Source organism: Prunus persica, chromosome G2 (assembly GCF_000346465.2).
Source record: "Prunus persica cultivar Lovell chromosome G2, Prunus_persica_NCBIv2, whole genome shotgun sequence".
NCBI lineage: Eukaryota > Viridiplantae > Streptophyta > Magnoliopsida > Rosales > Rosaceae > Prunus > Prunus persica.
Window position 1 is genome coordinate 2,385,118 of NC_034010.1, and position 20,441 is coordinate 2,405,558.

General features: G+C 37.1%; 3 protein-coding genes across 7 annotated transcripts; 2 read left to right on the plus strand and 1 right to left on the minus strand.

Moving 5' to 3' along the window:
* Window positions 1,676–7,076, plus strand: LOC18784964 (F-box/WD-40 repeat-containing protein At3g52030). 2 transcript variants are annotated; one of them, XM_007217971.2, is made up of 9 exons: window positions 1,676–2,045; window positions 2,139–2,345; window positions 2,902–2,956; window positions 3,753–3,851; window positions 4,328–4,431; window positions 4,792–4,881; window positions 5,159–5,298; window positions 5,853–5,937; window positions 6,542–7,076. In XM_007217971.2, exons 1-9 carry the CDS (start codon window positions 1,885–1,887, stop codon window positions 6,900–6,902), a joined length of 1,302 nt encoding a protein of 433 aa, XP_007218033.1. In that variant the 5' UTR covers window positions 1,676–1,884; the 3' UTR covers window positions 6,903–7,076. The 2 variants fall into 2 exon arrangements, with proteins under 2 accessions (XP_007218033.1, XP_020414120.1); XM_020558531.1 differs by lacking the exon at window positions 1,676–2,045 and having other exon boundaries at window positions 2,257–2,345; window positions 2,912–2,956.
* LOC18785884 (sugar transport protein 7) lies at window positions 14,585–15,461 on the minus strand (the record flags this gene model as incomplete). Its single annotated transcript, XM_020556656.1, has 2 exons — window positions 14,585–14,725; window positions 14,832–15,461. Coding segments are annotated over 2 exons (771 nt in total), but the record flags the coding sequence as incomplete, so codon positions are not given.
* Window positions 15,923–19,150, plus strand: LOC18787673 (N-alpha-acetyltransferase daf-31). Of its 4 annotated transcripts, none has more exons than XM_020557910.1 (2): window positions 15,923–16,744; window positions 18,908–19,150. In XM_020557910.1, exon 1 carries the CDS (start codon window positions 16,092–16,094, stop codon window positions 16,731–16,733), a length of 642 nt encoding a protein of 213 aa, XP_020413499.1. In that variant the 5' UTR covers window positions 15,923–16,091; the 3' UTR covers window positions 16,734–16,744; window positions 18,908–19,150. The 4 variants fall into 4 exon arrangements, with proteins under 4 accessions (XP_020413499.1, XP_007218391.1, XP_020413498.1 ...); XM_007218329.2 differs by having other exon boundaries at window positions 18,954–19,150; XM_020557909.1 differs by lacking the exon at window positions 18,908–19,150 and adding an exon at window positions 18,050–18,323.

Sequence of the window (20,441 nt, forward strand, 5' to 3'; positions counted from 1 at the left end):
TGATAGGTACAATGGTTTATACAAGAGTGTGGTGTACAAGGAAACAAGTTCTCCAATCTAGAAAACTACTAGGAAAGTAAATCTAATCACAACAGTATTGATATTAATTGATATTATACAAACTTATTTCCTAATACTCCCCCTCAAGATGAAGGATGCGCAAATCCTTGAGAAGGGATCGAAGCTAAGACAACTCACAACATGCTGCCACTATAGATCTATATTCGGCTTCTATTGAAGATAAAGATACAGTTTTCTGTTGCTTAGATTTCCATGAAATTAAAGAAGATCCCAGAAACACACAATAACCTGTAGTAGACCTTCTAGTATGAGGACAACCTGCCCAATCAGAATCACAGAAGGCAAGCAAAAGTCAAGTTATTTTGAGAAGACAATAATTTTGCCTTGACCTGGCGAGTTTTACGTGGGGGCATGCATAAACCTGCTTAAGACATGAATATAGTAAGTAATGTCTGGCCTTGTGATTGTCAAATAAATTAAGCGACCAACAAGTCTTCTATAATGAGCTGGATCTTTAAGTAATTCACCCTTATCCGAGAGCTTAAGACCTTTTTCCATAGGAAAATCAACAGGTGCGGCACCTAGGAGTTTTGCATCCTTCAAAATTTCCAATGCATACTTGCATTGAGATAAGGAAATGCCCTGTTTTGATCTTGATACCTCAATCCCCAAGATCTTTAATATGAAAAATGACTGTGCAAAAAATCCTTGAGTGCCGAGATAGCTATAGGGTCATTGCCCATGATAACAATGTCATCAACATAAATCAATAATGTTGTGAAAGAGTACCCCAACATTCTGCGATCCCAACATTGAGATTAAAAGAAGTTTTTCTATTTAAACCCCACACTTTTCTTTGTTGACCCCAATACTTAAATCAATAAGCTTTTAAGTTTTATTATTGTGTAAAAAGACCACACCAAAAAATAAAAACAAAACAAAACCAAAAAAAAAAAAGTCATCCAACTTAATACTTAACCTAGTACATCTATAAAGAGCCATATAAGGATAGCCAACAGCTCTTTGTTACAAAAAAAAATAGAGCCATCGCTCTGTTATTTTACGAAAAAATAATAGTTGCGGCTCTTCTTTATGAGCACAATCCATCTCATGCTTGTGTTGTGCATGGTTATCCTACCAACAGTCGAATGATCTTCATGTAAAAATTACTTGTTCATTTCCTCAAACTGATCTGAAAATCCACAGTAAACATGTTGTTGGCAGAGATTTAAATTCTTTACCATGTTATGTGCGCCAAGAATGATAAATGTTGGTCTGTGTAGGGGTCCAAATCTGTAAACATTTTATTAGACATAATCATTCCAACCTCCAAGCATTTGATTGGTATAGTCCATATTGAGATTGCATTGACAATTGAAAAGAGCTTGTCGGTTCATTTGATAATGGGTTGTGGAGTGTGAGTTGATGAGTTTTTATTATTATTATTATTATTATTATTATTATTATCTATTGAGTGTGTATTTCGAGGTAGTTGGAGAAAATAGTATGATTTTCTTAGAAATTGTGAAAACTTGAATTAAAAGTTGGAGTGAACTTAGAATATGAAGTGAACAAAGAGAAGTGCATGATTTAAATAGGAAACTCGATTAAAAACTTAACATCTTGCCCAAAAATATAATATGGATGCATTTTCAATTAAATTAATTGATTATCACACAACCTTCGAAGACATTAATCGAATCCTATTCAAACTAGCGAGACTAACCACAGAGTCAGAGACCTTCGCGTTCTTTTTTCGCCGGAAGAAAAATATAGGCCTAAAACTCGACAACTTTTACCAGCAGATAGACAGAAAAAAATAATATTCAACCAGGCGTTGTACCCGGAAGCTTACCACCACATATGGATCTCTCTCTCGCCGGCGACAAGAAGAGGCCGCGCAGAAGCTCAAGAGCAAGAGCTCCGACCACAGTCGGCTCTTTCCAACAGGACATCCTTTGCATCATCTTCTCTTTTCTCGACTGCTTCGACCTCGCAAGTTGTTCCGTCGTATGCAAATCCTGGTACGCTCTCCCACTCTCTCTTTCAACTATTTGTTCTTCTTGTTCTTCCGGAATTTCGAAGGTGAATTTGCAATGGGTTTTTGTTCAATGCAGGAGTGCGATTATCAACAAGTCTAAGTTGCTCCAATTGCTTTACCGCAAGCAATGGCAGACGGGTCTTTTGGGTTCCAGCAATTGGTCTAAAGAATGTCCTGAGAAATCTTGGAAGGATTATTTGGAGGAGATGGCTGTGGAGCGTCATAGACTGGCATTACAGGAAGGTCGAATTCGTGTTGATCACTTGAGGGGTCACTCTGTTGGGTACTGCCTTTGTCCTTACAATTCAATTTTACCTCTTTTTTTTACCTTTACTTATATAGTTTTATTGTTGGGTATGATGGAATTGTTGTGATTCTTCATTCATGTAAAGTTTTTTTTTTTTTTAATAATTGTGTCTTTACATTTTACATGATTCGACCAAAAAAGAATTACAATACATGAAGGTTTTAGATGTGTCAATAACCTAAACAATCTAGCAGTTAATCAAGGGGTCGTGCATCGAAGAATTTGGAGCTTAACAACTCGGACCATTGCTTGTGAAGACCTTTAGTGAAGAAATCAGTTGTCTCATTAACTGAGAGGGGCAAACAAATATGAACCCTAATGCTTGTTAAACCTCAGGAGATATTTCACGCCTCATATTTCAATTTTAATCAAATTAAGATTATAATTTCTGTATTTGGTATTGTTTAGTTGGCTATGAGTGTAAGTAGTCTCATAGATTGATGAGGGAGGGGATTTGTCTTACTGCGTATGTGAAGCTAGGCTGCTGCTCTCTACAGGGATGCATCATTCTTCTAACCTTGCTCTCTATTAGGGGTGAACAGTGTCGAACGAAGATGGGGTTGCTTCTTACTGGCGTCGGTGATAAGGTAGTTTCCCTTGTACAGAGCTTACAAAGCTAGCTTTTATGTACAAATTTATTTTAAGTTCCATAACTTATAATTATCAAAATGCACAAACTTCTGATCCACAGAAGAACTAAGAAGGGAACATTAGATTATTTTAAGCTCCTTAACTTATAAGTTCCTACACCACTAGTCCTCCCTATATTTTTTCATGGTGATATTTCAACTGTATACTGTCTGACGTGTTCTTGACGCAAGAAATAAATTACCTTCTGAATTATTATTAGCTTTTGAATATGCTTGTGGACTTGTTACAATAGAATGTAAATCATATGTATTGGTATCTGGCCAACATATGTATCATTTGTACAAGTATTCCCTACTTAGCTGGTGAATCTGGCTTAAGGTCATATTAAAAAATGCCATATCTCAACTAAATGAGTTTGTCTGTGAAATAATTTTTCTGTTTGAGGGCAATAGTATAATTGAATCAATGGTCCTTTTTTGTCAGTTCAAACTAGCTCAACTTGCATGTATAGACTTTTCCACTTTATACCAACCCTCACTGCTTTGCCACTTAAGCCAAGGCCTCTATTGCATTTCTAGCCTTTTCTGTTATCTCCATCATACCTTTCAACAGGTTATGTCTTTTTGAGCAACTTTGGCCTTTGCTTGTTCTGCTCGGTGACTTTCTCCGTTTGATAGCTTGTAGTATTAGACTCCATAACCTACACAATTGTCAATAGTTTTGTGGTTATCCTTTCACGAGCTTTATTTTCAGTGTAATTCTTCTGACTTTTTGGTATGGCATTGATGCTAGGTTATGCGTCTTTGGTCATTGGAGAGCTATAAATGTGTAGGGGAATATCCCATTCCAGACAGAGTCCGTTTAGTTGACTTTGATTTTGATGAGAGCAAGGTCAGTTGAACTATTCATTTTTCATTTTTCATTTAAGCAAGATGTACTGAAATTCTATCAACCATGTTAATCAAATATCAATCCCAAAAAAAATGTAAGACAGTGACTGTTGTTGTTTGCTAGATCACATGTTCTTGTAGGATTGGAATGTCATGTATGCATCTTCATTTAATGGATCAACGTACAAGTTCAAATGTAGCATTAACATCGATTATTCGACAGAATATATGTATTTGTAAATTATGCTGTTGAGCTTACTAAATTCTTCTAGCTTCCTTGGAAATAATTCCCTTTTTTTTTTTTTTTTACCGTCTCTAGTTTAGACTGATATGGATGATTCGTCATGGTAATATTGACCTCTCATCCTCAATGTGAATAGCTAATGCATCCAATTAATTATACTTATTGAAAGCATGCTGTTTTCTTTTATTAAGGGAATTTTCTGATATCTATACAACCCTCTTACTTTTCTGTAGATTGTTGGCTTGGTTGGCACTCGTATATGCATATGGAGGCAGAATGGGATAAGTAGAATATTTCCCTCGCATGAGGGAACCTTTTCGAAGGGTTTATGCATGCGGTATGTGGACAAAATAATAAAACTGTCATTAGTTTTAGTTGTAAATGTAAGTGGTAAATGCATTGCTTCATCAGCAGCAATATGCATGGTAAAGACTAAGAACCTAAACTTGGAGATTCATTATTTACTTTCTTTCATCAAATGGTTGAGCATTTGATTGTCTGAATATTTTACTTTTGAGCTACTATTCCCTAATTTTGATTAATTATATTCTGTTTTAGGTTACTAGTATTGCCACTATTATTGTTATAGTTCAAAATATTGTTAAAATTCTCTCTACTGCATTATTTCTGTTTTGGAATATATATTTGAAAGTTTGCTTTTGGTGTGTACAAATATTACATTCTTCTCTGAATGCAGTTACTGCGATCCTGAGGCTGTGGTCGGCTGTGAGGATGGGACAGTTCGTGTATTTGACATGTACAGTAGAAAATGTTCTCAAATCATTAGGTATGCACTGCAAGAAATACATTTTCTTAATAGTGTTTATATTTGTTTTTTCCTGTAAAAATAGAGCTAATGAATAAGGCTTAAGAAGACCGTTTGACTTGTAGACATGCATTTTCAAGCGAGAGATAGATTCTTGCCTGTAAAGGGGCCAAGGGGATATATAGTTTAGATTAAACTTCCTGTCTGGCCTAAAATTCTCAGTATTGTTGTAATATGCAATTATATTGCTCAATGGTTTATGGACTCCATGTTATTTTCTTTTGATTCCTGATTGTAGGGCACATGAGGGGCCAGTAAAATGCTTATGTTTGAGTGATGATCAGTTGATACTTAGTGGTTCTTCTCTTGGCGATGTCGCATTATCTGCACTTTCATCTGGCGAGCGGGTAGTGAAGTTACGATCACAAGATTCCTCAGGTTACTTTTTATGCCTGCTCTACCAAGAACTTTTGGAGTATAATCGGATTCTAACTATGGTTATCTTATAACTGCTGTTTTCTGAAATATTTTCTTCTTTTTATGCCCATAACATGGACAGTAATTTTGTCTTCTGTCTGGAGTTGATTTTTTGTTTTGTTAGAGAGAGAGAGAGAGAGAGAGAGAGAGAGTTGAAACCCGAACTTATTAACTGACTATAAATGAATAAAGTACTCTCTGTTTTCTTTTTTGTGAGTACTTGTGGGCTGCAAATGGGATCAACTAGAAGCCATAATTGTACTCTCTAACATATGTTTGTGCTTGATAACTGCTGGATGTAGTCTTAGTTGTACCCTTATGTTCTTGTTGAATGAATTGTATTCATGTGAAAGAGAAATGAAAGAGATCTCATTGCAGTTGTTTGGAAATGTTGGCTCTGTTGGGACATATAATATATGCTAAGTAATATATTTATGGGTTTTATTAATCCTCTTTCATGGAGTGGTAAGTTATATTCATGAGAGCATAAATCTAGTTTATACTTTTCATGGCAGGCATAAAGACTTTATGTTTCAACCCATGCTCTCACCAAGTATTTGCTGGAACTGCTACTGGATATGGACTTTGTTGGGACCTAAGGTATGGAATATGACTTCATATGTTATTTAAAGAATCTCAACTTACCTGGGTAAATCTATTTCATACTTTAGCTTTCTAATTTCTGATGAAATCTATGTTATCTGTTTCCATATTTCCACATCATTACAATTTTAAATACTAGGTTTGCATTACTTTAAATCTCTGAAAAGAAAAGTCAAGCCTAATAGCTTCTTACAGAACAACATTTGTAATAGAATTGTGGAAGGTAACTTTCAATTTGTGATGTTCATGTACCTCTCATGAATTGTGTTCAGCTTTTGTCAATGTGGTCAGTATTGCCCATCCGTTGTAATCGGCTTCTCAATAGGGACCAATTCATTCATTTCATGGTTTTCGAATCTTCACTTTCTTTACATTCATTTAGGGTTCTCTTGGAGTGAACTACTCCTAATAGAATCCATAATTTTTATATGATTGTTTTGAAATCATACAAGTAGCATACAAAACCTCAAAAATGGGTCAGCCTGACTCTTTCTGCCCTAGTTGGCACCACCTCCACCCTTGGATCTCACTCCTTTGACAGTAACAGATGATGTAATCCAGTTGTAGTTGATTGACCATGTTCTTCCGTTATGTAATTCAGGATGGGACTTTTGTGGAAGACACGAGTTAGTCAAAATAGTGTATATTCAATGCAACACCAGAGAAATGATGCATCAACTTTGGCTGTTGGTGGAATAGACGGTGTGCTACGTCTACTGAATCAGAACACAGGTGAAGTAATTTCAAGATGCATCTTGGATGGTTATTTATCACCAAGTTCACAAAACACACTTGGGGCTACACAAAGAACGAGGGGAAGAAGGCTTTCAGAAGATACCGCCATTGACAGCATTCTCAGAAGCTGTCGACCTCCCATTACGTGCTTGGCTGTAGGGATGAAGAAGGTTATCACCACACACAACAGCAAGTACATCAGAATCTGGAAATTTGACAGGGGCTGAGAGGCGACTCTTTTTCCTTAGGTGTTGATCTTGACTCTTGACTGAGGCCATTCTGTTTTTGCTAGGTTTTGATGATATTCATGATAAATGTAGATATATAAAGTTCATGTATGATTATCAATCATTTCATTCAAATACGCTCAGTTTCCAGTTGTTTATGGTTTTCTTTTCTCAGATTCATACTTTAGCTTCTGGTTCTTGGACAAACTACAACACTTTATTCTTGAAAAATGCAAACCTGTTTTCAATATAGCTCTTGAGAAAAATAGTTGGTCCAATTTACCTACAGTTACAGAATTGAACAGGTAACAGAAAACGTTTAAATTAAACATGGAAGTTGCTTATCTGGCCTTCTTGTTTCTGATAGCAGAACTGGTAAATATAAATTTTTTACAAAATAAGTATTTGAAAAAAAAGGAGGAATTTCATCATAGCTTAATCATGCATATTTCCCTTTTTGGGGTTTTTAGGTTTGGTGCTTTTTCTGTCTTGTAAATGTATTTGTTATATTGTATTGTCAGGAATTTAACTAATGAAATTTGTAGTCAATGGGGTCTAGTCCAATATAAAAGGGTACTGACTTGTCGAGAAAATGTCTCAGGTTAACACACCCCCCACCACCACACCCCACCCCCTCCCAAAAAGGCATTTTAGTTGTGTGTATGAGAAACCCCTAATTTAGACTATCGTTTGTATTTAAAAAAAATTGACATTTGCAAGTTAATAATAGGGCTAACGACAAAAGACACATTGCTGGTTTAGGGTCATTCTCGAATTGGACCCCATAGTATCAAGTTTATTAATTTACGCCCTGACGTTTTGAACATCGTCCAATTTGATCCTTCTGTTAAGTTGACCAGACGGTCAATTGTTAACTGCTGACGTGGCACCCATAGGACCCACCCCACCAGCGATTTGACCATTCCTCTCATGCCATCTGAAGGGCAGTTTTGGGTTTCTACAACTCAAAAAAAAAAAAAAAACATCGCACCCAAAATTGGGCACGCTTTGCAAGAAGACGACTGAAGAAAAAGCCCCAAACTGTCGTTCGTCCTCAACCTCAATTTAACCTAAATCCTAAATCTCCATAGCTGACAGCAAGTTCTACGATTTCGAAGAAGTGAGAAGAAATGAGTTGGGATTTCAGGGCTCCAAGCGCTCTGCATCCATCATATGGTAAATTGGTTTAAATTTTTGCAATTTGGGATATCTGTGTTGAATGGGTTAAAGGTCGTATGGGTTATTCTGGTTTGAATGTTGTGTTTTATAGGGTTTAGTGGAATAGTGGGAGAAGTATGAAACAGTTTGTCGAATATAGGTGGCCTTATTGCAGATTTCGAATATAGGTGGTCCTTCAAGCTAAGCATGTACTGGAAATGTCTGCCTTTAATACTCTAAGCGTCTGCTTTTAATAATGCAAAAGTGTTAGGTGGAAGGGTGTGAAAAGGGTTGTTTAATAAAAATTTGGACTTTTGTATAATGGTCCTAAACTAAAAATAATTGAAAAGTCAGTTATGGTTTTTGTGTAATGTTTGAATACTGTGTTTTGTGCTGTGTTTTATGTTTGAATTGAAAATAACCCATGTTTGGGACATGTAATATGTAGGTGATCCTGAATTGTTTTCTATTCGAATGTACTATGGTGGTCAAATCTGTGGTAATTGTTATGCTTCTGGCAGTGTAGCTTGGTTTGATTATTGTGACAATGATAGAATGTCAATGACTGAGACAGACAATATTGTGAGGGAGTTAGGCTATGATGGGGTAATTAGTTACTAGTATAGTATCCCTATCTATAGCAATGGTGGCCTAACAAAGCTTAATGATGATCAAGATGTCATAGACATGCTTGTATTTGTACCAGAGACAAGGCTAATAGACATCTTCCTACATCATGGGGTTGATAGTAATGAGGGTTGGTTTTATAGTCAATCAGGATCAAATCTGTTTGTTGATATAGAAGCTGATATTGTGCCTAACAGAGGAGTTGTGATTTAGGAGCTTAATGACAATTATGGGGCTATTGTTCTTGTTGGTGGGAAATGCAAACAATGGAGGCAACAAAAAAAAAAATACGTGTGGTGATAGAAGAGCTCAATGAAGACCCAAAAGGGGAACAAAGTGGTGGGGGTACGCAAAAGCCAACGGAATCTTGTGCAAGACAGGGTGTTTCTGAAAAAGGCAAAGAAAAGGCAGTAGAGAGGGAATCTTCTGTTGTGCAAAAAGACAAAGAAAAAGCTGCTGAAAGGGAATCTGCTGCCACTGTAGAGAAAGGGAAAAGTAAAGTCAGTTCTGTTTTTGGGAAAATGAGGGCAAGAGCTTTTGGTAAAAGGAGGTGCAAAAATGTAAAAAACACACGTGATAAAGAAGACCAAAGGTCTAATACAGTGACTGATGGACTAGTTCAGAAAAAGGTTGTTGAAGGAAGTGTAGAAAAGAGCAACTTATCAAGATGTCATCCAATGAAGACAAGAAAAGCAAGAACAAGGACCACAGTCTGTCATGATGAGGAGGAGTCAGCAGACAGTCTTGACTCTGATTTTGCAGACCCTAACTTCAATTGTGATGATAATGATGATGATGTCAATTTTGATGAATGGGTGGACAAACAAACTTAATGGGTTGGAGATGGGGCAAAAGGAAAAGAGCCAGAGTCAACAAATGCTGGGGTTGAATCTTGGGATTGGGGTGCAGATGTTGAATTGGATTCAGAGGAGTATGATTTTGATAATGTGCAGCCTAAATATAACTCTGATGATGACACTCCAATGACGGATAGATGGCCAGAGTTCAATCCGGCAACTGACATGGCAAATCCAGAGTTTGAGGTTGGGATGAAGTTCAATGATTGTAAAGTTTTTAGAGCGGCTGTGAGAGAACAATTTATAAAGAGGAATAGGGATGTTGTATTTGTAAGAAGTGAGGCTTTCAAGCTAAAGACAGTTTGTGCATACCAGATTGCCCATGGGAGATATATGCTTCCAAAATGCAGCATGAGAAGACCCTGCAGGTTAAGAAATATGAGGGTGAACACACTTGTGGTATTGTTTGGGAGAACCGCACTGTGAAGTCTAGTTGGCTCAGTGCCAAACATATGGAAACATTGAAGAGCAATCTAAGTTAGCCAATTAGCTCATTCATGGAGACTGTGGAGAATGATTATAACACTGGAGTTTTCAGGCAACAAATTTATAGGGCAAAAGAGAGGGCATTGAGGCAGATTGAGGGAATATACACAGAACAATACTCCAGAATTTGGGATTATTGTGAAAAGTTAAGGAAGACCAATCCAGGAACAACAACCAAAGTTCAATGTGATTTCAATGAACAATTGGGTCATCCAGTGTTTCAAAGGTTATATGTGTGTCTAGGTGCATGTAAAGTAGGGTTTATTGCTGGATGCAAACCCATTATTGGATTGGATGGCTGCTTCTTGAAGGGTGTATATGGAGGGCAATTTTTAGCAGCAGTTGGTATAGATACTAATAATAAAACATGGGTGATTGCGTATGCAGTGGTTGAGTCTAAGTGTAGGCCTCATCATTTGGCCCGCGGGCTCATGGGCCGATGGGGGCCCGCCCGGCCCAATTAAAAAAAGACCGGCCCGGCCCATTATGGGCTTTGAGATGGCCCGACCCGCCTTGGGCAGGGCTAGGCTTGGGCTTGGGTGTCTGAAGCCTGGCCCGGCCAGCCCACAAAAGCCCGGCCCTTTAGGCCCGCGTACATATATAATTATGTATAAATAAGAGTTTAGGTTTAGAATTATATCACTTAAATCACAAATATAATTTGTTTCATTTCATTTACTTTTCTTTACTCATTCATGGTTTATAATTAGATGATTAGCACATTAATTTGTGTCAATTATTAATTATATATATATCACATCACATCACATCACCAAATATAATCATATCACGAAACATAATCGTACCACCAAATATAATCATGCTTTTCTTGAACACATCACCAAATATTTGCATATTTATTCATACCATCCTTAAAAAAAATATTTTTTTGATACTTATTATTTTTTTGAAATTATTTCTTAAAATGTATTACGATCTAATTATGTAATAACCTCAAAAATAATACTTGATTTTATTATTTTTGTGGAAAATCTTATAAGTTGTGTGACTTTATTGAGTGTTTTATGAATTTGGTTTGAAGTAAAAATATTGGAATTAAGTGAGTTTAATATCAAATTTGGGCTAAAATGCCTTTATGATTAAGTTTATGATTTTTTTTAATGAAGTAGGGCCCATTTAGGCCCGGTCTGTTGGGCTTAGCCTAGCCCGGTCCGATGGGCTTTTCAAGCCCGGCTCATGGGTCGGGCTTGGGCTTTGAATTTTCTAAAAAAATCCAGCCCGGCCGGCCCGATATTTTCTCTCTCTTCTTTAAAACTCGACCTAAGCCCATTAAATTTGGGCCGGGCTAGCCCGGCCCGACCCATTAACGAGCCCTATCTGAGTGCAAGGAGTCATGGGTTTGGTTTCTGGAATTGCTGATAAAGTATGTAAAGATTGTTAACCAGTTTGGATACACTTTCATATCAGACAAGCAAAAAGGATTATTACCAGCTTTTGAGCAAGTTGTTCCTAATAGTGAACACAGGTTTTGTGCAAGACATCTGTTCACCAACTTTATATTACAATTCAAAGGGAAAGCTTTGTCTGACAAATTTTGGGGTCCTGCAAAAGCAACAACTGTTCCACAATTTGCAAGACAGATAGAAGAGCTGAAAAACCTTGATATGGATGCTTATGCTTGGCTGACTGAACCAAGAAAACCTTCTAGGCATTGGTCTCGATCACACTTCAGCACTCATGTGAAGTGTGATATGCTTTTAAACAATATGTGTGAGTCATTCAACTCATTCATATTGGCATACAGAGATAAACCAATACTGACCATGCTTGAGATAGTTAGGTGTAAGTTGATGAGGAGGATACAAGGCAGAAGGGACAAAATAAAGAATTGGACAAAGGAAATTTGCCCCAAGATTTTTAAGAATGTAGAGATTAATAAAGCAAAAGCAGGTGGTTGTGTCACTATGTGGTCAGGTGGAGGAAAATTTCAAGTTGGCAGTGGTGGGATTTCACAGTATATTGTGGACTTGGATTTAAGGACCTATTCTTGCAGAGAATGGGATTTGACTAGTTGGCCTTGTGTTCATGGAGTGGCAACTATAAATTACAATGGGGGCCTGAACGTAATGGATTATGTGGATGCATGTTATCACACTCAGATATATTTCAAGGCATATGAAAACCTCATACTACCTATGAATGGGATGGAGTTGTGGGATAGAACTAATATGTGTGCCTCCTTCATACTCCAAACAACCTAGAAGGCCAAGAAAGGCTAGAAGGAAGGAAGCAGGTGAATGCAACAACAAGGCCAATGTTGTTGCAAAAGTTCAAGACTCACTGAGGTGTGGCCAATGTGGAAGAAAGGGCCACAATAAAAGGACTTGTCATAGGAATCTCCCCCCAAAAACAAAAATAAAAAAGAGGAAGGCTGAGGTAAACATCTAAGGATTAACATTTGTTAATGTTATAAATTTTAATGTTTTTTGAATATGATGCAACTAACAGTTTATTATTTGTTGTCTCATCCCAGCAAACTATTCAAACAAGTGAAGCTGGTCCCAGTACAAAAACAAGGCGAGCTAAGCTTGCAAGATCTGTGCATAAAGGAAAATGGAAGAGAAAGGCCACCATTGCAGCTGGAAGTTCAAATGCACCACCAACTGATTCAACTGCTCCATCCTCAACACCTGCAACTGGATCTGCCTCTCTTGCAACTGGATCTGCCCCTCCTGCATCAACTGAAGCTTCAACTGGCAATTCTTATTTATTGAGGAAACGACATATGGTTGTGGGAGCATCAGACTTGAGCAAGGAATGATGATGCTCTTGCACACTTGTCTGTGTTATATTAGCTAGTCTGGTTATTTTGAGCATGAGACAGTTTTACCTTTATTAGCTGGTTGGATTAAGTTATTATGTTATCTTGGAAGACAAGTTGCCTTGTGTTAGGAAGATAGCTTATGATATTTTGTAAAACAGGTTCTGTTTTTTGGGAAAACAGGTACTGTGTTTTTGGAAAACATGTACTCTTGTTTTGGAAAACAGGTTCTATTTTTTTTTTTTGGGAACACAAGTTCTATTATTTTGGAAGGTTGTAAATGCTGTTATGTGGCCTATTTTGTTGTAATGCTGCAAGTGAAAATCAATTTGCTCATATGTTGTACAAACAAGTTGTTGGAATGAACAGGCTATTACATTACCAAAATTTCACATTGTATGGAAATTACATAGCCATTCCCATTACATAACCAAAATGCAAAATGTTCATTCCCATTACATAACCAAAAGCACACTGCTTTCCATATCAAAGGCACAGTGCAAACCTAACCAAAAGCACAGTACTTCCCATACCAAAAGCACAATGCATCCCTAAAACACCCCCTTCCATGCAAATTCCAAAGTCTTCAACTTCAGTCCATCTGATCCACCATCCTGTCCAAAGAAGGACATTGCAATAAGCATCCATGACACCACCAATGCTGCCCAAAGAACCTTCTCTCTGTATCTAGCCTTTGCTAGTGAATTCTCCTACTTATCCCACAATTTTAGCAACCCCGGAATCACAACTTAGACTTTCACACATTTCCACATCATACCAAACCCAGAAATCACAACCTCCTCTACCCTGCACAAAACTCACTCTATAAATTAACATTTGCACCTGTTACAATTCAAAATCAAATATTTTGCACCAAATTCAGTTTTTTACCTTTACACACACAGCAAATCACCTCCCAGGATTCGAAATTGTCCACAAGGTTCAGATTCTCACATTCTTACCACACCAACACACCATCACCTTATGCTCCATTTCTCCTTCGTTTTCTGGGTTAAGGAGCCAATACAATCGGGCGGCTCACTTCTTCGAAATTGTAAATTTGAGCTCTCAGCTATGAAAATTTAGGATTTACGTTAGGGTTTAAGACGAATTTGGGGCTTTCTCTTCGATCTCCAGCTGGGGTTGAGGATGAATTGCAAAGCGTGCCCAATTTTCGGCGTGATGTCCTTTTTGGTTTTTTGTTTTTTGTTTTTTTGAGTTGTAGAAACCCAAAACTGCCCTTCATATGGCATGAGAGAAATGGTCAAATCGTTGGTGGGGTGGGTCCCACAGGTGCCACATCAGCAGTTAACGATTGATCGTCTGGTCAACTTAACGGAAGGATCAAATTGGACGATGTTCAAAACATCATGGCGTAAATTGATAAACTTGATACAATGGGATACAATTTGAGAATGACCCTAAACCAGCAGGATGTCTTTTGTCGTTAGCCCTTAATAATAAATAAATAAATGCTTTTTATCACAAAACATCCATGACGTTTGCGAAACTATCATATTGCATCCTTAAAGTTTTTTTCTATCACTCATGGTTCCTAACATTAATATAGGTGCTCTTAAATAGTCCCTCTGTCAAAAAAACTGTTAAATCCAGGGATATAATCGTTAAATCAATCCTAAACCCTAATTTCCTTCCCTTCTCTCTCTCTTTCTTCTTCTTCTTTCTCTCTTTCTTTTCTTCTTCTTTCTCTCCACCAAATTCCTTATAGCAAACACATCCAAATTTCTCTACCACCATCCGAAAGAATGAGCTTATAGCGGACCCCATGACCATCTGAAAGCTACCACGAAGAGGCAGATCACTGCCACCACCAATACTGAATATCCTTTTGATAGCTCTTGATTCTCACCGAACTTGACCCCCAAGATTATGGCGACTATGACTCGTTTCACATTCAGGAGGAGAGAATATTAAGTGTTCAGAAAGCCTTCTAGAAATCCAAAGGAAAGAAGGAATTTTAATTAGTTGTTAGTGTTTATGAAGAGAGATCAATTTTACCTGGCATATAATCATTATTATTCCATCACTAATAAGCAAAACTCTTCGACCGAGCTTGTCAACTATTGCAGTAGATATCAGTGTAGACAAAAAAAGAACTGCTCCAGTTAAAGCAAAGGAGTAAAGAGCGGCATTTCCCCCAAACCCCATACTTTGAAACAACACTGGAGCATAGAAGAGAATTGAATTTATGCCTGTGAGGATCTGGAATGTTGGCATGAAGATTGCCATAACCAGTTGAGGCCTGTTCCTTCTCTCCAGGATGTTTCTGAAAGGGTGCTTTATTGCACTAGCAAACTCACTTGCATCTAACATGTCCTGAAACTCTGCATTGACATTTTCAATTCCTTTGATTCTCTCCAGAAGTTTTCGTCCTTCTTCTTTACTTCCTCGTTCAATTAAGCTATTTGGTGTCTCATGAAGAAATATTCCTCCCACTGTCATTACTATAGCAGGTACTATAGCCAGGCCTAGAGAGAGCCTCCAACCCCATGGTTCGAGCTTTTGTGTTCCATAGTTTACCATGTTTGCTATGAAGATTCCTAGCGTAGTTGCCAACTGAAACATCATGTTTAAGCCTCCTCGAAGATGAGTCGGCGCCATCTCTGATGGATATAGTAGAATAGCCTTTTAAGATATAGTGTAGTAGTTTTTTTCATGCGCAAGCATTTTTTGTTTATCGTTTTGAAGAATTTATGAAGAAATCCATCCATTGAGGTAACCCCACCTATTGATTGTTAACCAACATTTTAAATGAAATCTTCAGGAATCTGGCGGAGAGAAAGAAGAAGAAGAAGAAAAGAAAGAGAGAAAGAAGAAGAAGAAAGAAAGAGTATATATATTTTATAATTTTTGATTGATTTGACGATTATATCCCTAAATTTAATAGTTCTTTTACCAGATGGACTATTTAAGAGCCCCTATATTAACGTTAGGGACCATAAGTGATAGAAAAAAACTTTAAGAATGCAATTTGATAGTTTCACAAACGTTAGAGACGTTTTGTGATAAAAAGCCATAAATAAATAAAATCCTTTAACCCCGAAGTTTGTTTTTGTAACAATCGTAGAATTTGTTTTCTTTTTTGGAAAATTAGACTTTAAGCCCATGATTGAGCCCAAGCACACCCAACCGAAGCCGATCTCATTAAAAATTCAGAACCCTCAATTCATTTCTTTGACCTCACTCTGATTTTCTTCTTCCCCAAAATCAAATCAAACTAAAAACCCTAACCCTAGAAACCTAGACCCTCCCTCAAAAATGGTGTGCATACGCAAGGCCACCATAGACGACCTCCTGGCCATGCAAGCCTGCAACCTCTTCTGCCTCCCAGAGAACTACCAGATGAAATACTACCTCTACCACATCCTCTCATGGCCTCAGCTCCTCTACGTCGCTGAAGACTACAACGGTCGCATCGTCGGCTACGTCCTAGCCAAGATGGAAGAGGAGAGCAACGAGTGCCATGGCCACATCACCTCTCTCGCCGTGCTCCGAACCCACCGCAAACTCGGTCTCGCCACTAAGCTCATGAGCGCGGCCCAGAACGCCATGGAACAGGTGTTTGCAGCTGAGTACGTCTCGCTTCATGTGAGGAAGAGCAATCGTGCGGCTTTCAACTTGTATACGGAGACTTTGGGGTATAAGATTCATGATGTTGAAGCTAAGTACTATGCCGATGGGGAAGATGCGTATGATATGAGGAAGGAGCTGAAGGGGAAGAAGGTACATGGACATAGTCATGGACATGGTCATGGGCATGGGCATGCGCACCATCATCACCATCATCACCATCATGAACATGGTGGTGGGTGTTGTTCGGGGGAGGCAGTGAAACCGGAAAAGACAGAGGCGAAAAAGGTGGAGAGAGGGAATGCGAAGGCGGAGGCAAGAGCGGGATGAGAGTGAGAGAGGTAAATTGGGAACTGGGTAAAGTGTATTTTCTGTTGTTTTACTTAATCTATGGTTTTGATGCTTACTGCAACTTGGAAAATGCATTTGAGAGTTCAGAACTTATATGGTATTTGTATTAAGGTGTTGACGTTTAAATACATACTCTGATTTGAGTGGTTTATGTTGTCATATTTTGTTTATTTGCTGTTTATTGTGTCAGGGTCTTTTGTTGATGTGTCTCCATTTTTTTTTTTATGTTGTCTGCTAATAGGTACTCTGATAATTTAGTTTATGAATGCATTACTGATTCAGAAACATGATTGTGCGTTGACAAGAGATTTATATTGTTGATGTGTGTTTGTTCTGTTTGATGATGGGTGCCTGATGCTCCTTAACAATTAGTACTGATTTTATTTTGGTCAATAGTACTGAATTATATTAGAAGCGGAGTTTACAAATAATACTGAAATAGAATAGGAGAGCTGGCTAGGTTTGTTTTATTTGCTTGGTAATTCAGCAAGCCACACTCCCACGAGATTACAGGCTTGTTCTTAAATGGGGAGGAGCTGTCTTTGTGCCCAAAGGCAATTTTCTGGCTGGATTATGGGCGACTCTTTTTTTATATGTATATATTTCAAGTAGGAATGTGCAAGTGACTACTTTGGCATAAGAGAAGCTCATCATTGTATACAAGAGAGGTTTATTTGATGCACGTGTCAACATCAGACATATAGGGATTAATGATATATTGAGAATGACTAAAAGTAGCATTTTTTAAGGTGAGCATGTCTCTGAAATTAAGTTAGATGATTTAAGTTGACCTACGTAGTCTGCCTGTTTGATTGGAGATCTTTTTTTTTCTCGTTGCCAATGCTTTTAATCATAAGCAGTTAGAAATGAAAGTTTCTCTGTTTCTGGCAATAGTTCTTTGTAGCAGCATCTTGCTCCCTTTCAGGCTCCTAATTCATTTGTTTGTTTAATGTTTAGAATTTTAACCTGCTTTGACACATGAGTTGTACTTGGAAAATAAGAATAGCGAGCCTCGTCTTTATGTTCAGTAGTTAATAACCCAAATGTATTAGCATGCTGATGCACAATGGGTATTGAATTTCTTTAGGCATTCCAAGGTGTTGAATGACCATGGATCCAGCAAAGTATAGGCAAAAAAAGTTACAACATGTATAATACATTAATGATAGAAAATTACAGGGAAATGGAATGGAAGCTTTTATCCATGCACTGAACAAAAGCTTTGATATGCAATAGTGTGGCAAGAATGGGCAACCAATGAGAATTTGCTAATCAATTTCTTACACTATTTGCGGTTTCTTAGGAGTTTTAGTGGCCATGCTAAAGCATCAAGTTCGCTTCTTGAAAAAGAGAACATGCAGAAAACAATATGATGTTGTAGTGTGAAAAGTCAGCCTTGTCAGTGATGTAAGTTGGGTCAAGTTATCTGGTGAAGGTTTGGATATCGTGATTAGGAATTAATGTATTTGGTTCAACTAGCATTGTAAGTTTCTTTCTTTGATTCTACATTGTTTTTTTCTTTTATTAAATTATATGGGTATGAAGATTTTCTTCTACCTTTCAATTTAACTTATCGGCACTTTAATCTAGTCTAGATAGCTTGTCAGTTGCAGAATTTGTTATATACTAGCAAACTGATTAAGAAAACAATACTTCTTAATTTTCAGCCTTGCCCTGGCCTTGAATTTCTCTACTACTTGCCATTTGATTCCCACCCCTATTTTCTTTTCGCGATAGGCGTGCTATTCATATGTAGAATTATGTATACAGCCATGTGATATATTCATTGAGAGTGGCCTTTCCCACTTGGACTGCTTTATCTGTGTTTGTTCCTCCATTTGAATTCTACCTAGTCTGCATGTTTTTTAAGAGCACAGATTAACTTGGTATAGTATAAGACCAGAAGTTGTATGAGAATGGGATGCCATTTTGTTTGGTTGATGGCATCCTCTTTTGCCACTCTGGAGCATACAACTGCCAACCCCCTCCCCTTTTTTTTTTCTTCCAAACATGTTTCTGCTGGAACGATTGTATAAAGAGGCATTTGTAATCTTCTTGCTCTAGACTTAAGGCTAGAGCAAAGCAGTAGAAGGTGGAAATCCCCACCTGGTTCGGCCCCTTCTTTTGTAGTGATGTGCTCTCTTTTTTTCTAGGACTGCTAGGATGAGTACACTGAGTAGCTTTACGTTTCATGTGCAGCGACATCTGTGTGATTCAACTGGACATGTGCTTTATAAGCCCGGACATTTGTCAACTTAGTTAGTATATATGCGTATGGTACGTGTATTATAAATGTATGTACGTATTTTTAAAACATACCTTGCGTTTTCTGTACACTTTGCAAAGATATGATAAACACGCTTCTTAACATCAATTGTACTGTGCAAGTGTGCGTATTCTTCATGTTTAATGTATTTCTTTTGCAACTTTTGGATAATCCATGTGTTGTATATATTTTTGACATTTTTTGAAAAATTATACAACGCATTAAAAATATTACATAATTAATATTAAAATACTCTGAAATTGCGGAATTTTTCATCATGTGTTCTTTTAAATTTAGGTCAATATATGTATCAAAAACGCTTATGATATAGTTTGGTAGAAAAACTTTTAAAGTGTTTATGGATAATAATCCAAATTCACTTAAGATTTCATAGGCTCGAAAATAAGAATTTGAAATAACATATGAAATTAGGAGTTTGGAAGGATTCGAATTTTTATTTTTATTTTTCACCTATGCCTTTCCTTCTGTCTCCTGAACTAAAATTGTTGGTATAAAATATTTCATCCAAACAGTTAGATTTAAAATCTATAAATTTAAAGGAAGATTCATTATTATACCCAATATAAGGGCTCAAATTATAAAAATACCATATGAAATGGACTTACAAACATACTCAAAGTTCATTTACAACATAACAAAGAAGCTTTTAACTTCTTATAAATTACAAAACTAGCATCAATTTCTTAAAATAAGCCCAACCCCAAAACCTCATAAAAAATTCAAAATACTCAATAGGGTATTAAAGTAATTTAATAATTAAAATTAAATTTAACATGGTCAGCTGTCATTTTTTAGATTTTTTAGAGTTTGTTTATAGAAATTAAATAGTGTAAGGCTATATTATTAGTGCTAAGAATCAGTATATGATTGAATATCTCAAATTTTAAATGCCTAGGTCAAAAGATTTCAATCTAAATCCAACTCCAAATCCTTGGACCCATACAAGGAAGCTTTTTTTTCTTTCTTTTCTTTCTTTCGTTTTTTTGGGGTTGAATGATGAATTCCATTCCGAAAACTCATTCAAAAAGAGGATGGCATAAATACAACAAAACCAAGCAACCCAATAAGGAAGCTCAAACATACAAATTAATCTACAATATTAGATAAACACGGGCAACAAGACTGTCCCAAATAATAATATAAGGAAGCTTCTTATTCTAAGTTGGCGTTTAAAACTCAAACTCTGTATAATGCCCAAGTCGGTGCTTTGTCGTATCATATTTCCCCTTGACATTTTGACACAAGCAAAGGCTACGGAGGCTATGTGGTGCTTTAACACTAATGGCAAAGTGGTTGTGCTTGGTTGGCTACGCCTACGCAATTACACCAAATTATAAGTAAAAAAATATGCTTTATGCCAAAAACAAGTATTACAACTCGTATTATTTCTTTTTTCTTTT

Bases quoted from the DNA above. Each gene is read 5' to 3' on its own strand.
- LOC18787673 (XM_020557910.1), top strand. From the start codon at position 16,092: ATGGTGTGCATACGCAAGGCCACCATAGACGACCTCCTGGCCATGCAA.
- LOC18784964 (XM_007217971.2), top strand. From the start codon at position 1,885: ATGGATCTCTCTCTCGCCGGCGACAAGAAGAGGCCGCGCAGAAGCTCA. The intron at 2,346-2,901 runs GTACTGCCTTTG...GCTCTCTATTAG, and splicing joins TTGAGGGGTCACTCTGTTGG to GGGTGAACAGTGTCGAACGA. The intron at 2,957-3,752 runs GTAGTTTCCCTT...CATTGATGCTAG, and splicing joins TTACTGGCGTCGGTGATAAG to GTTATGCGTCTTTGGTCATT.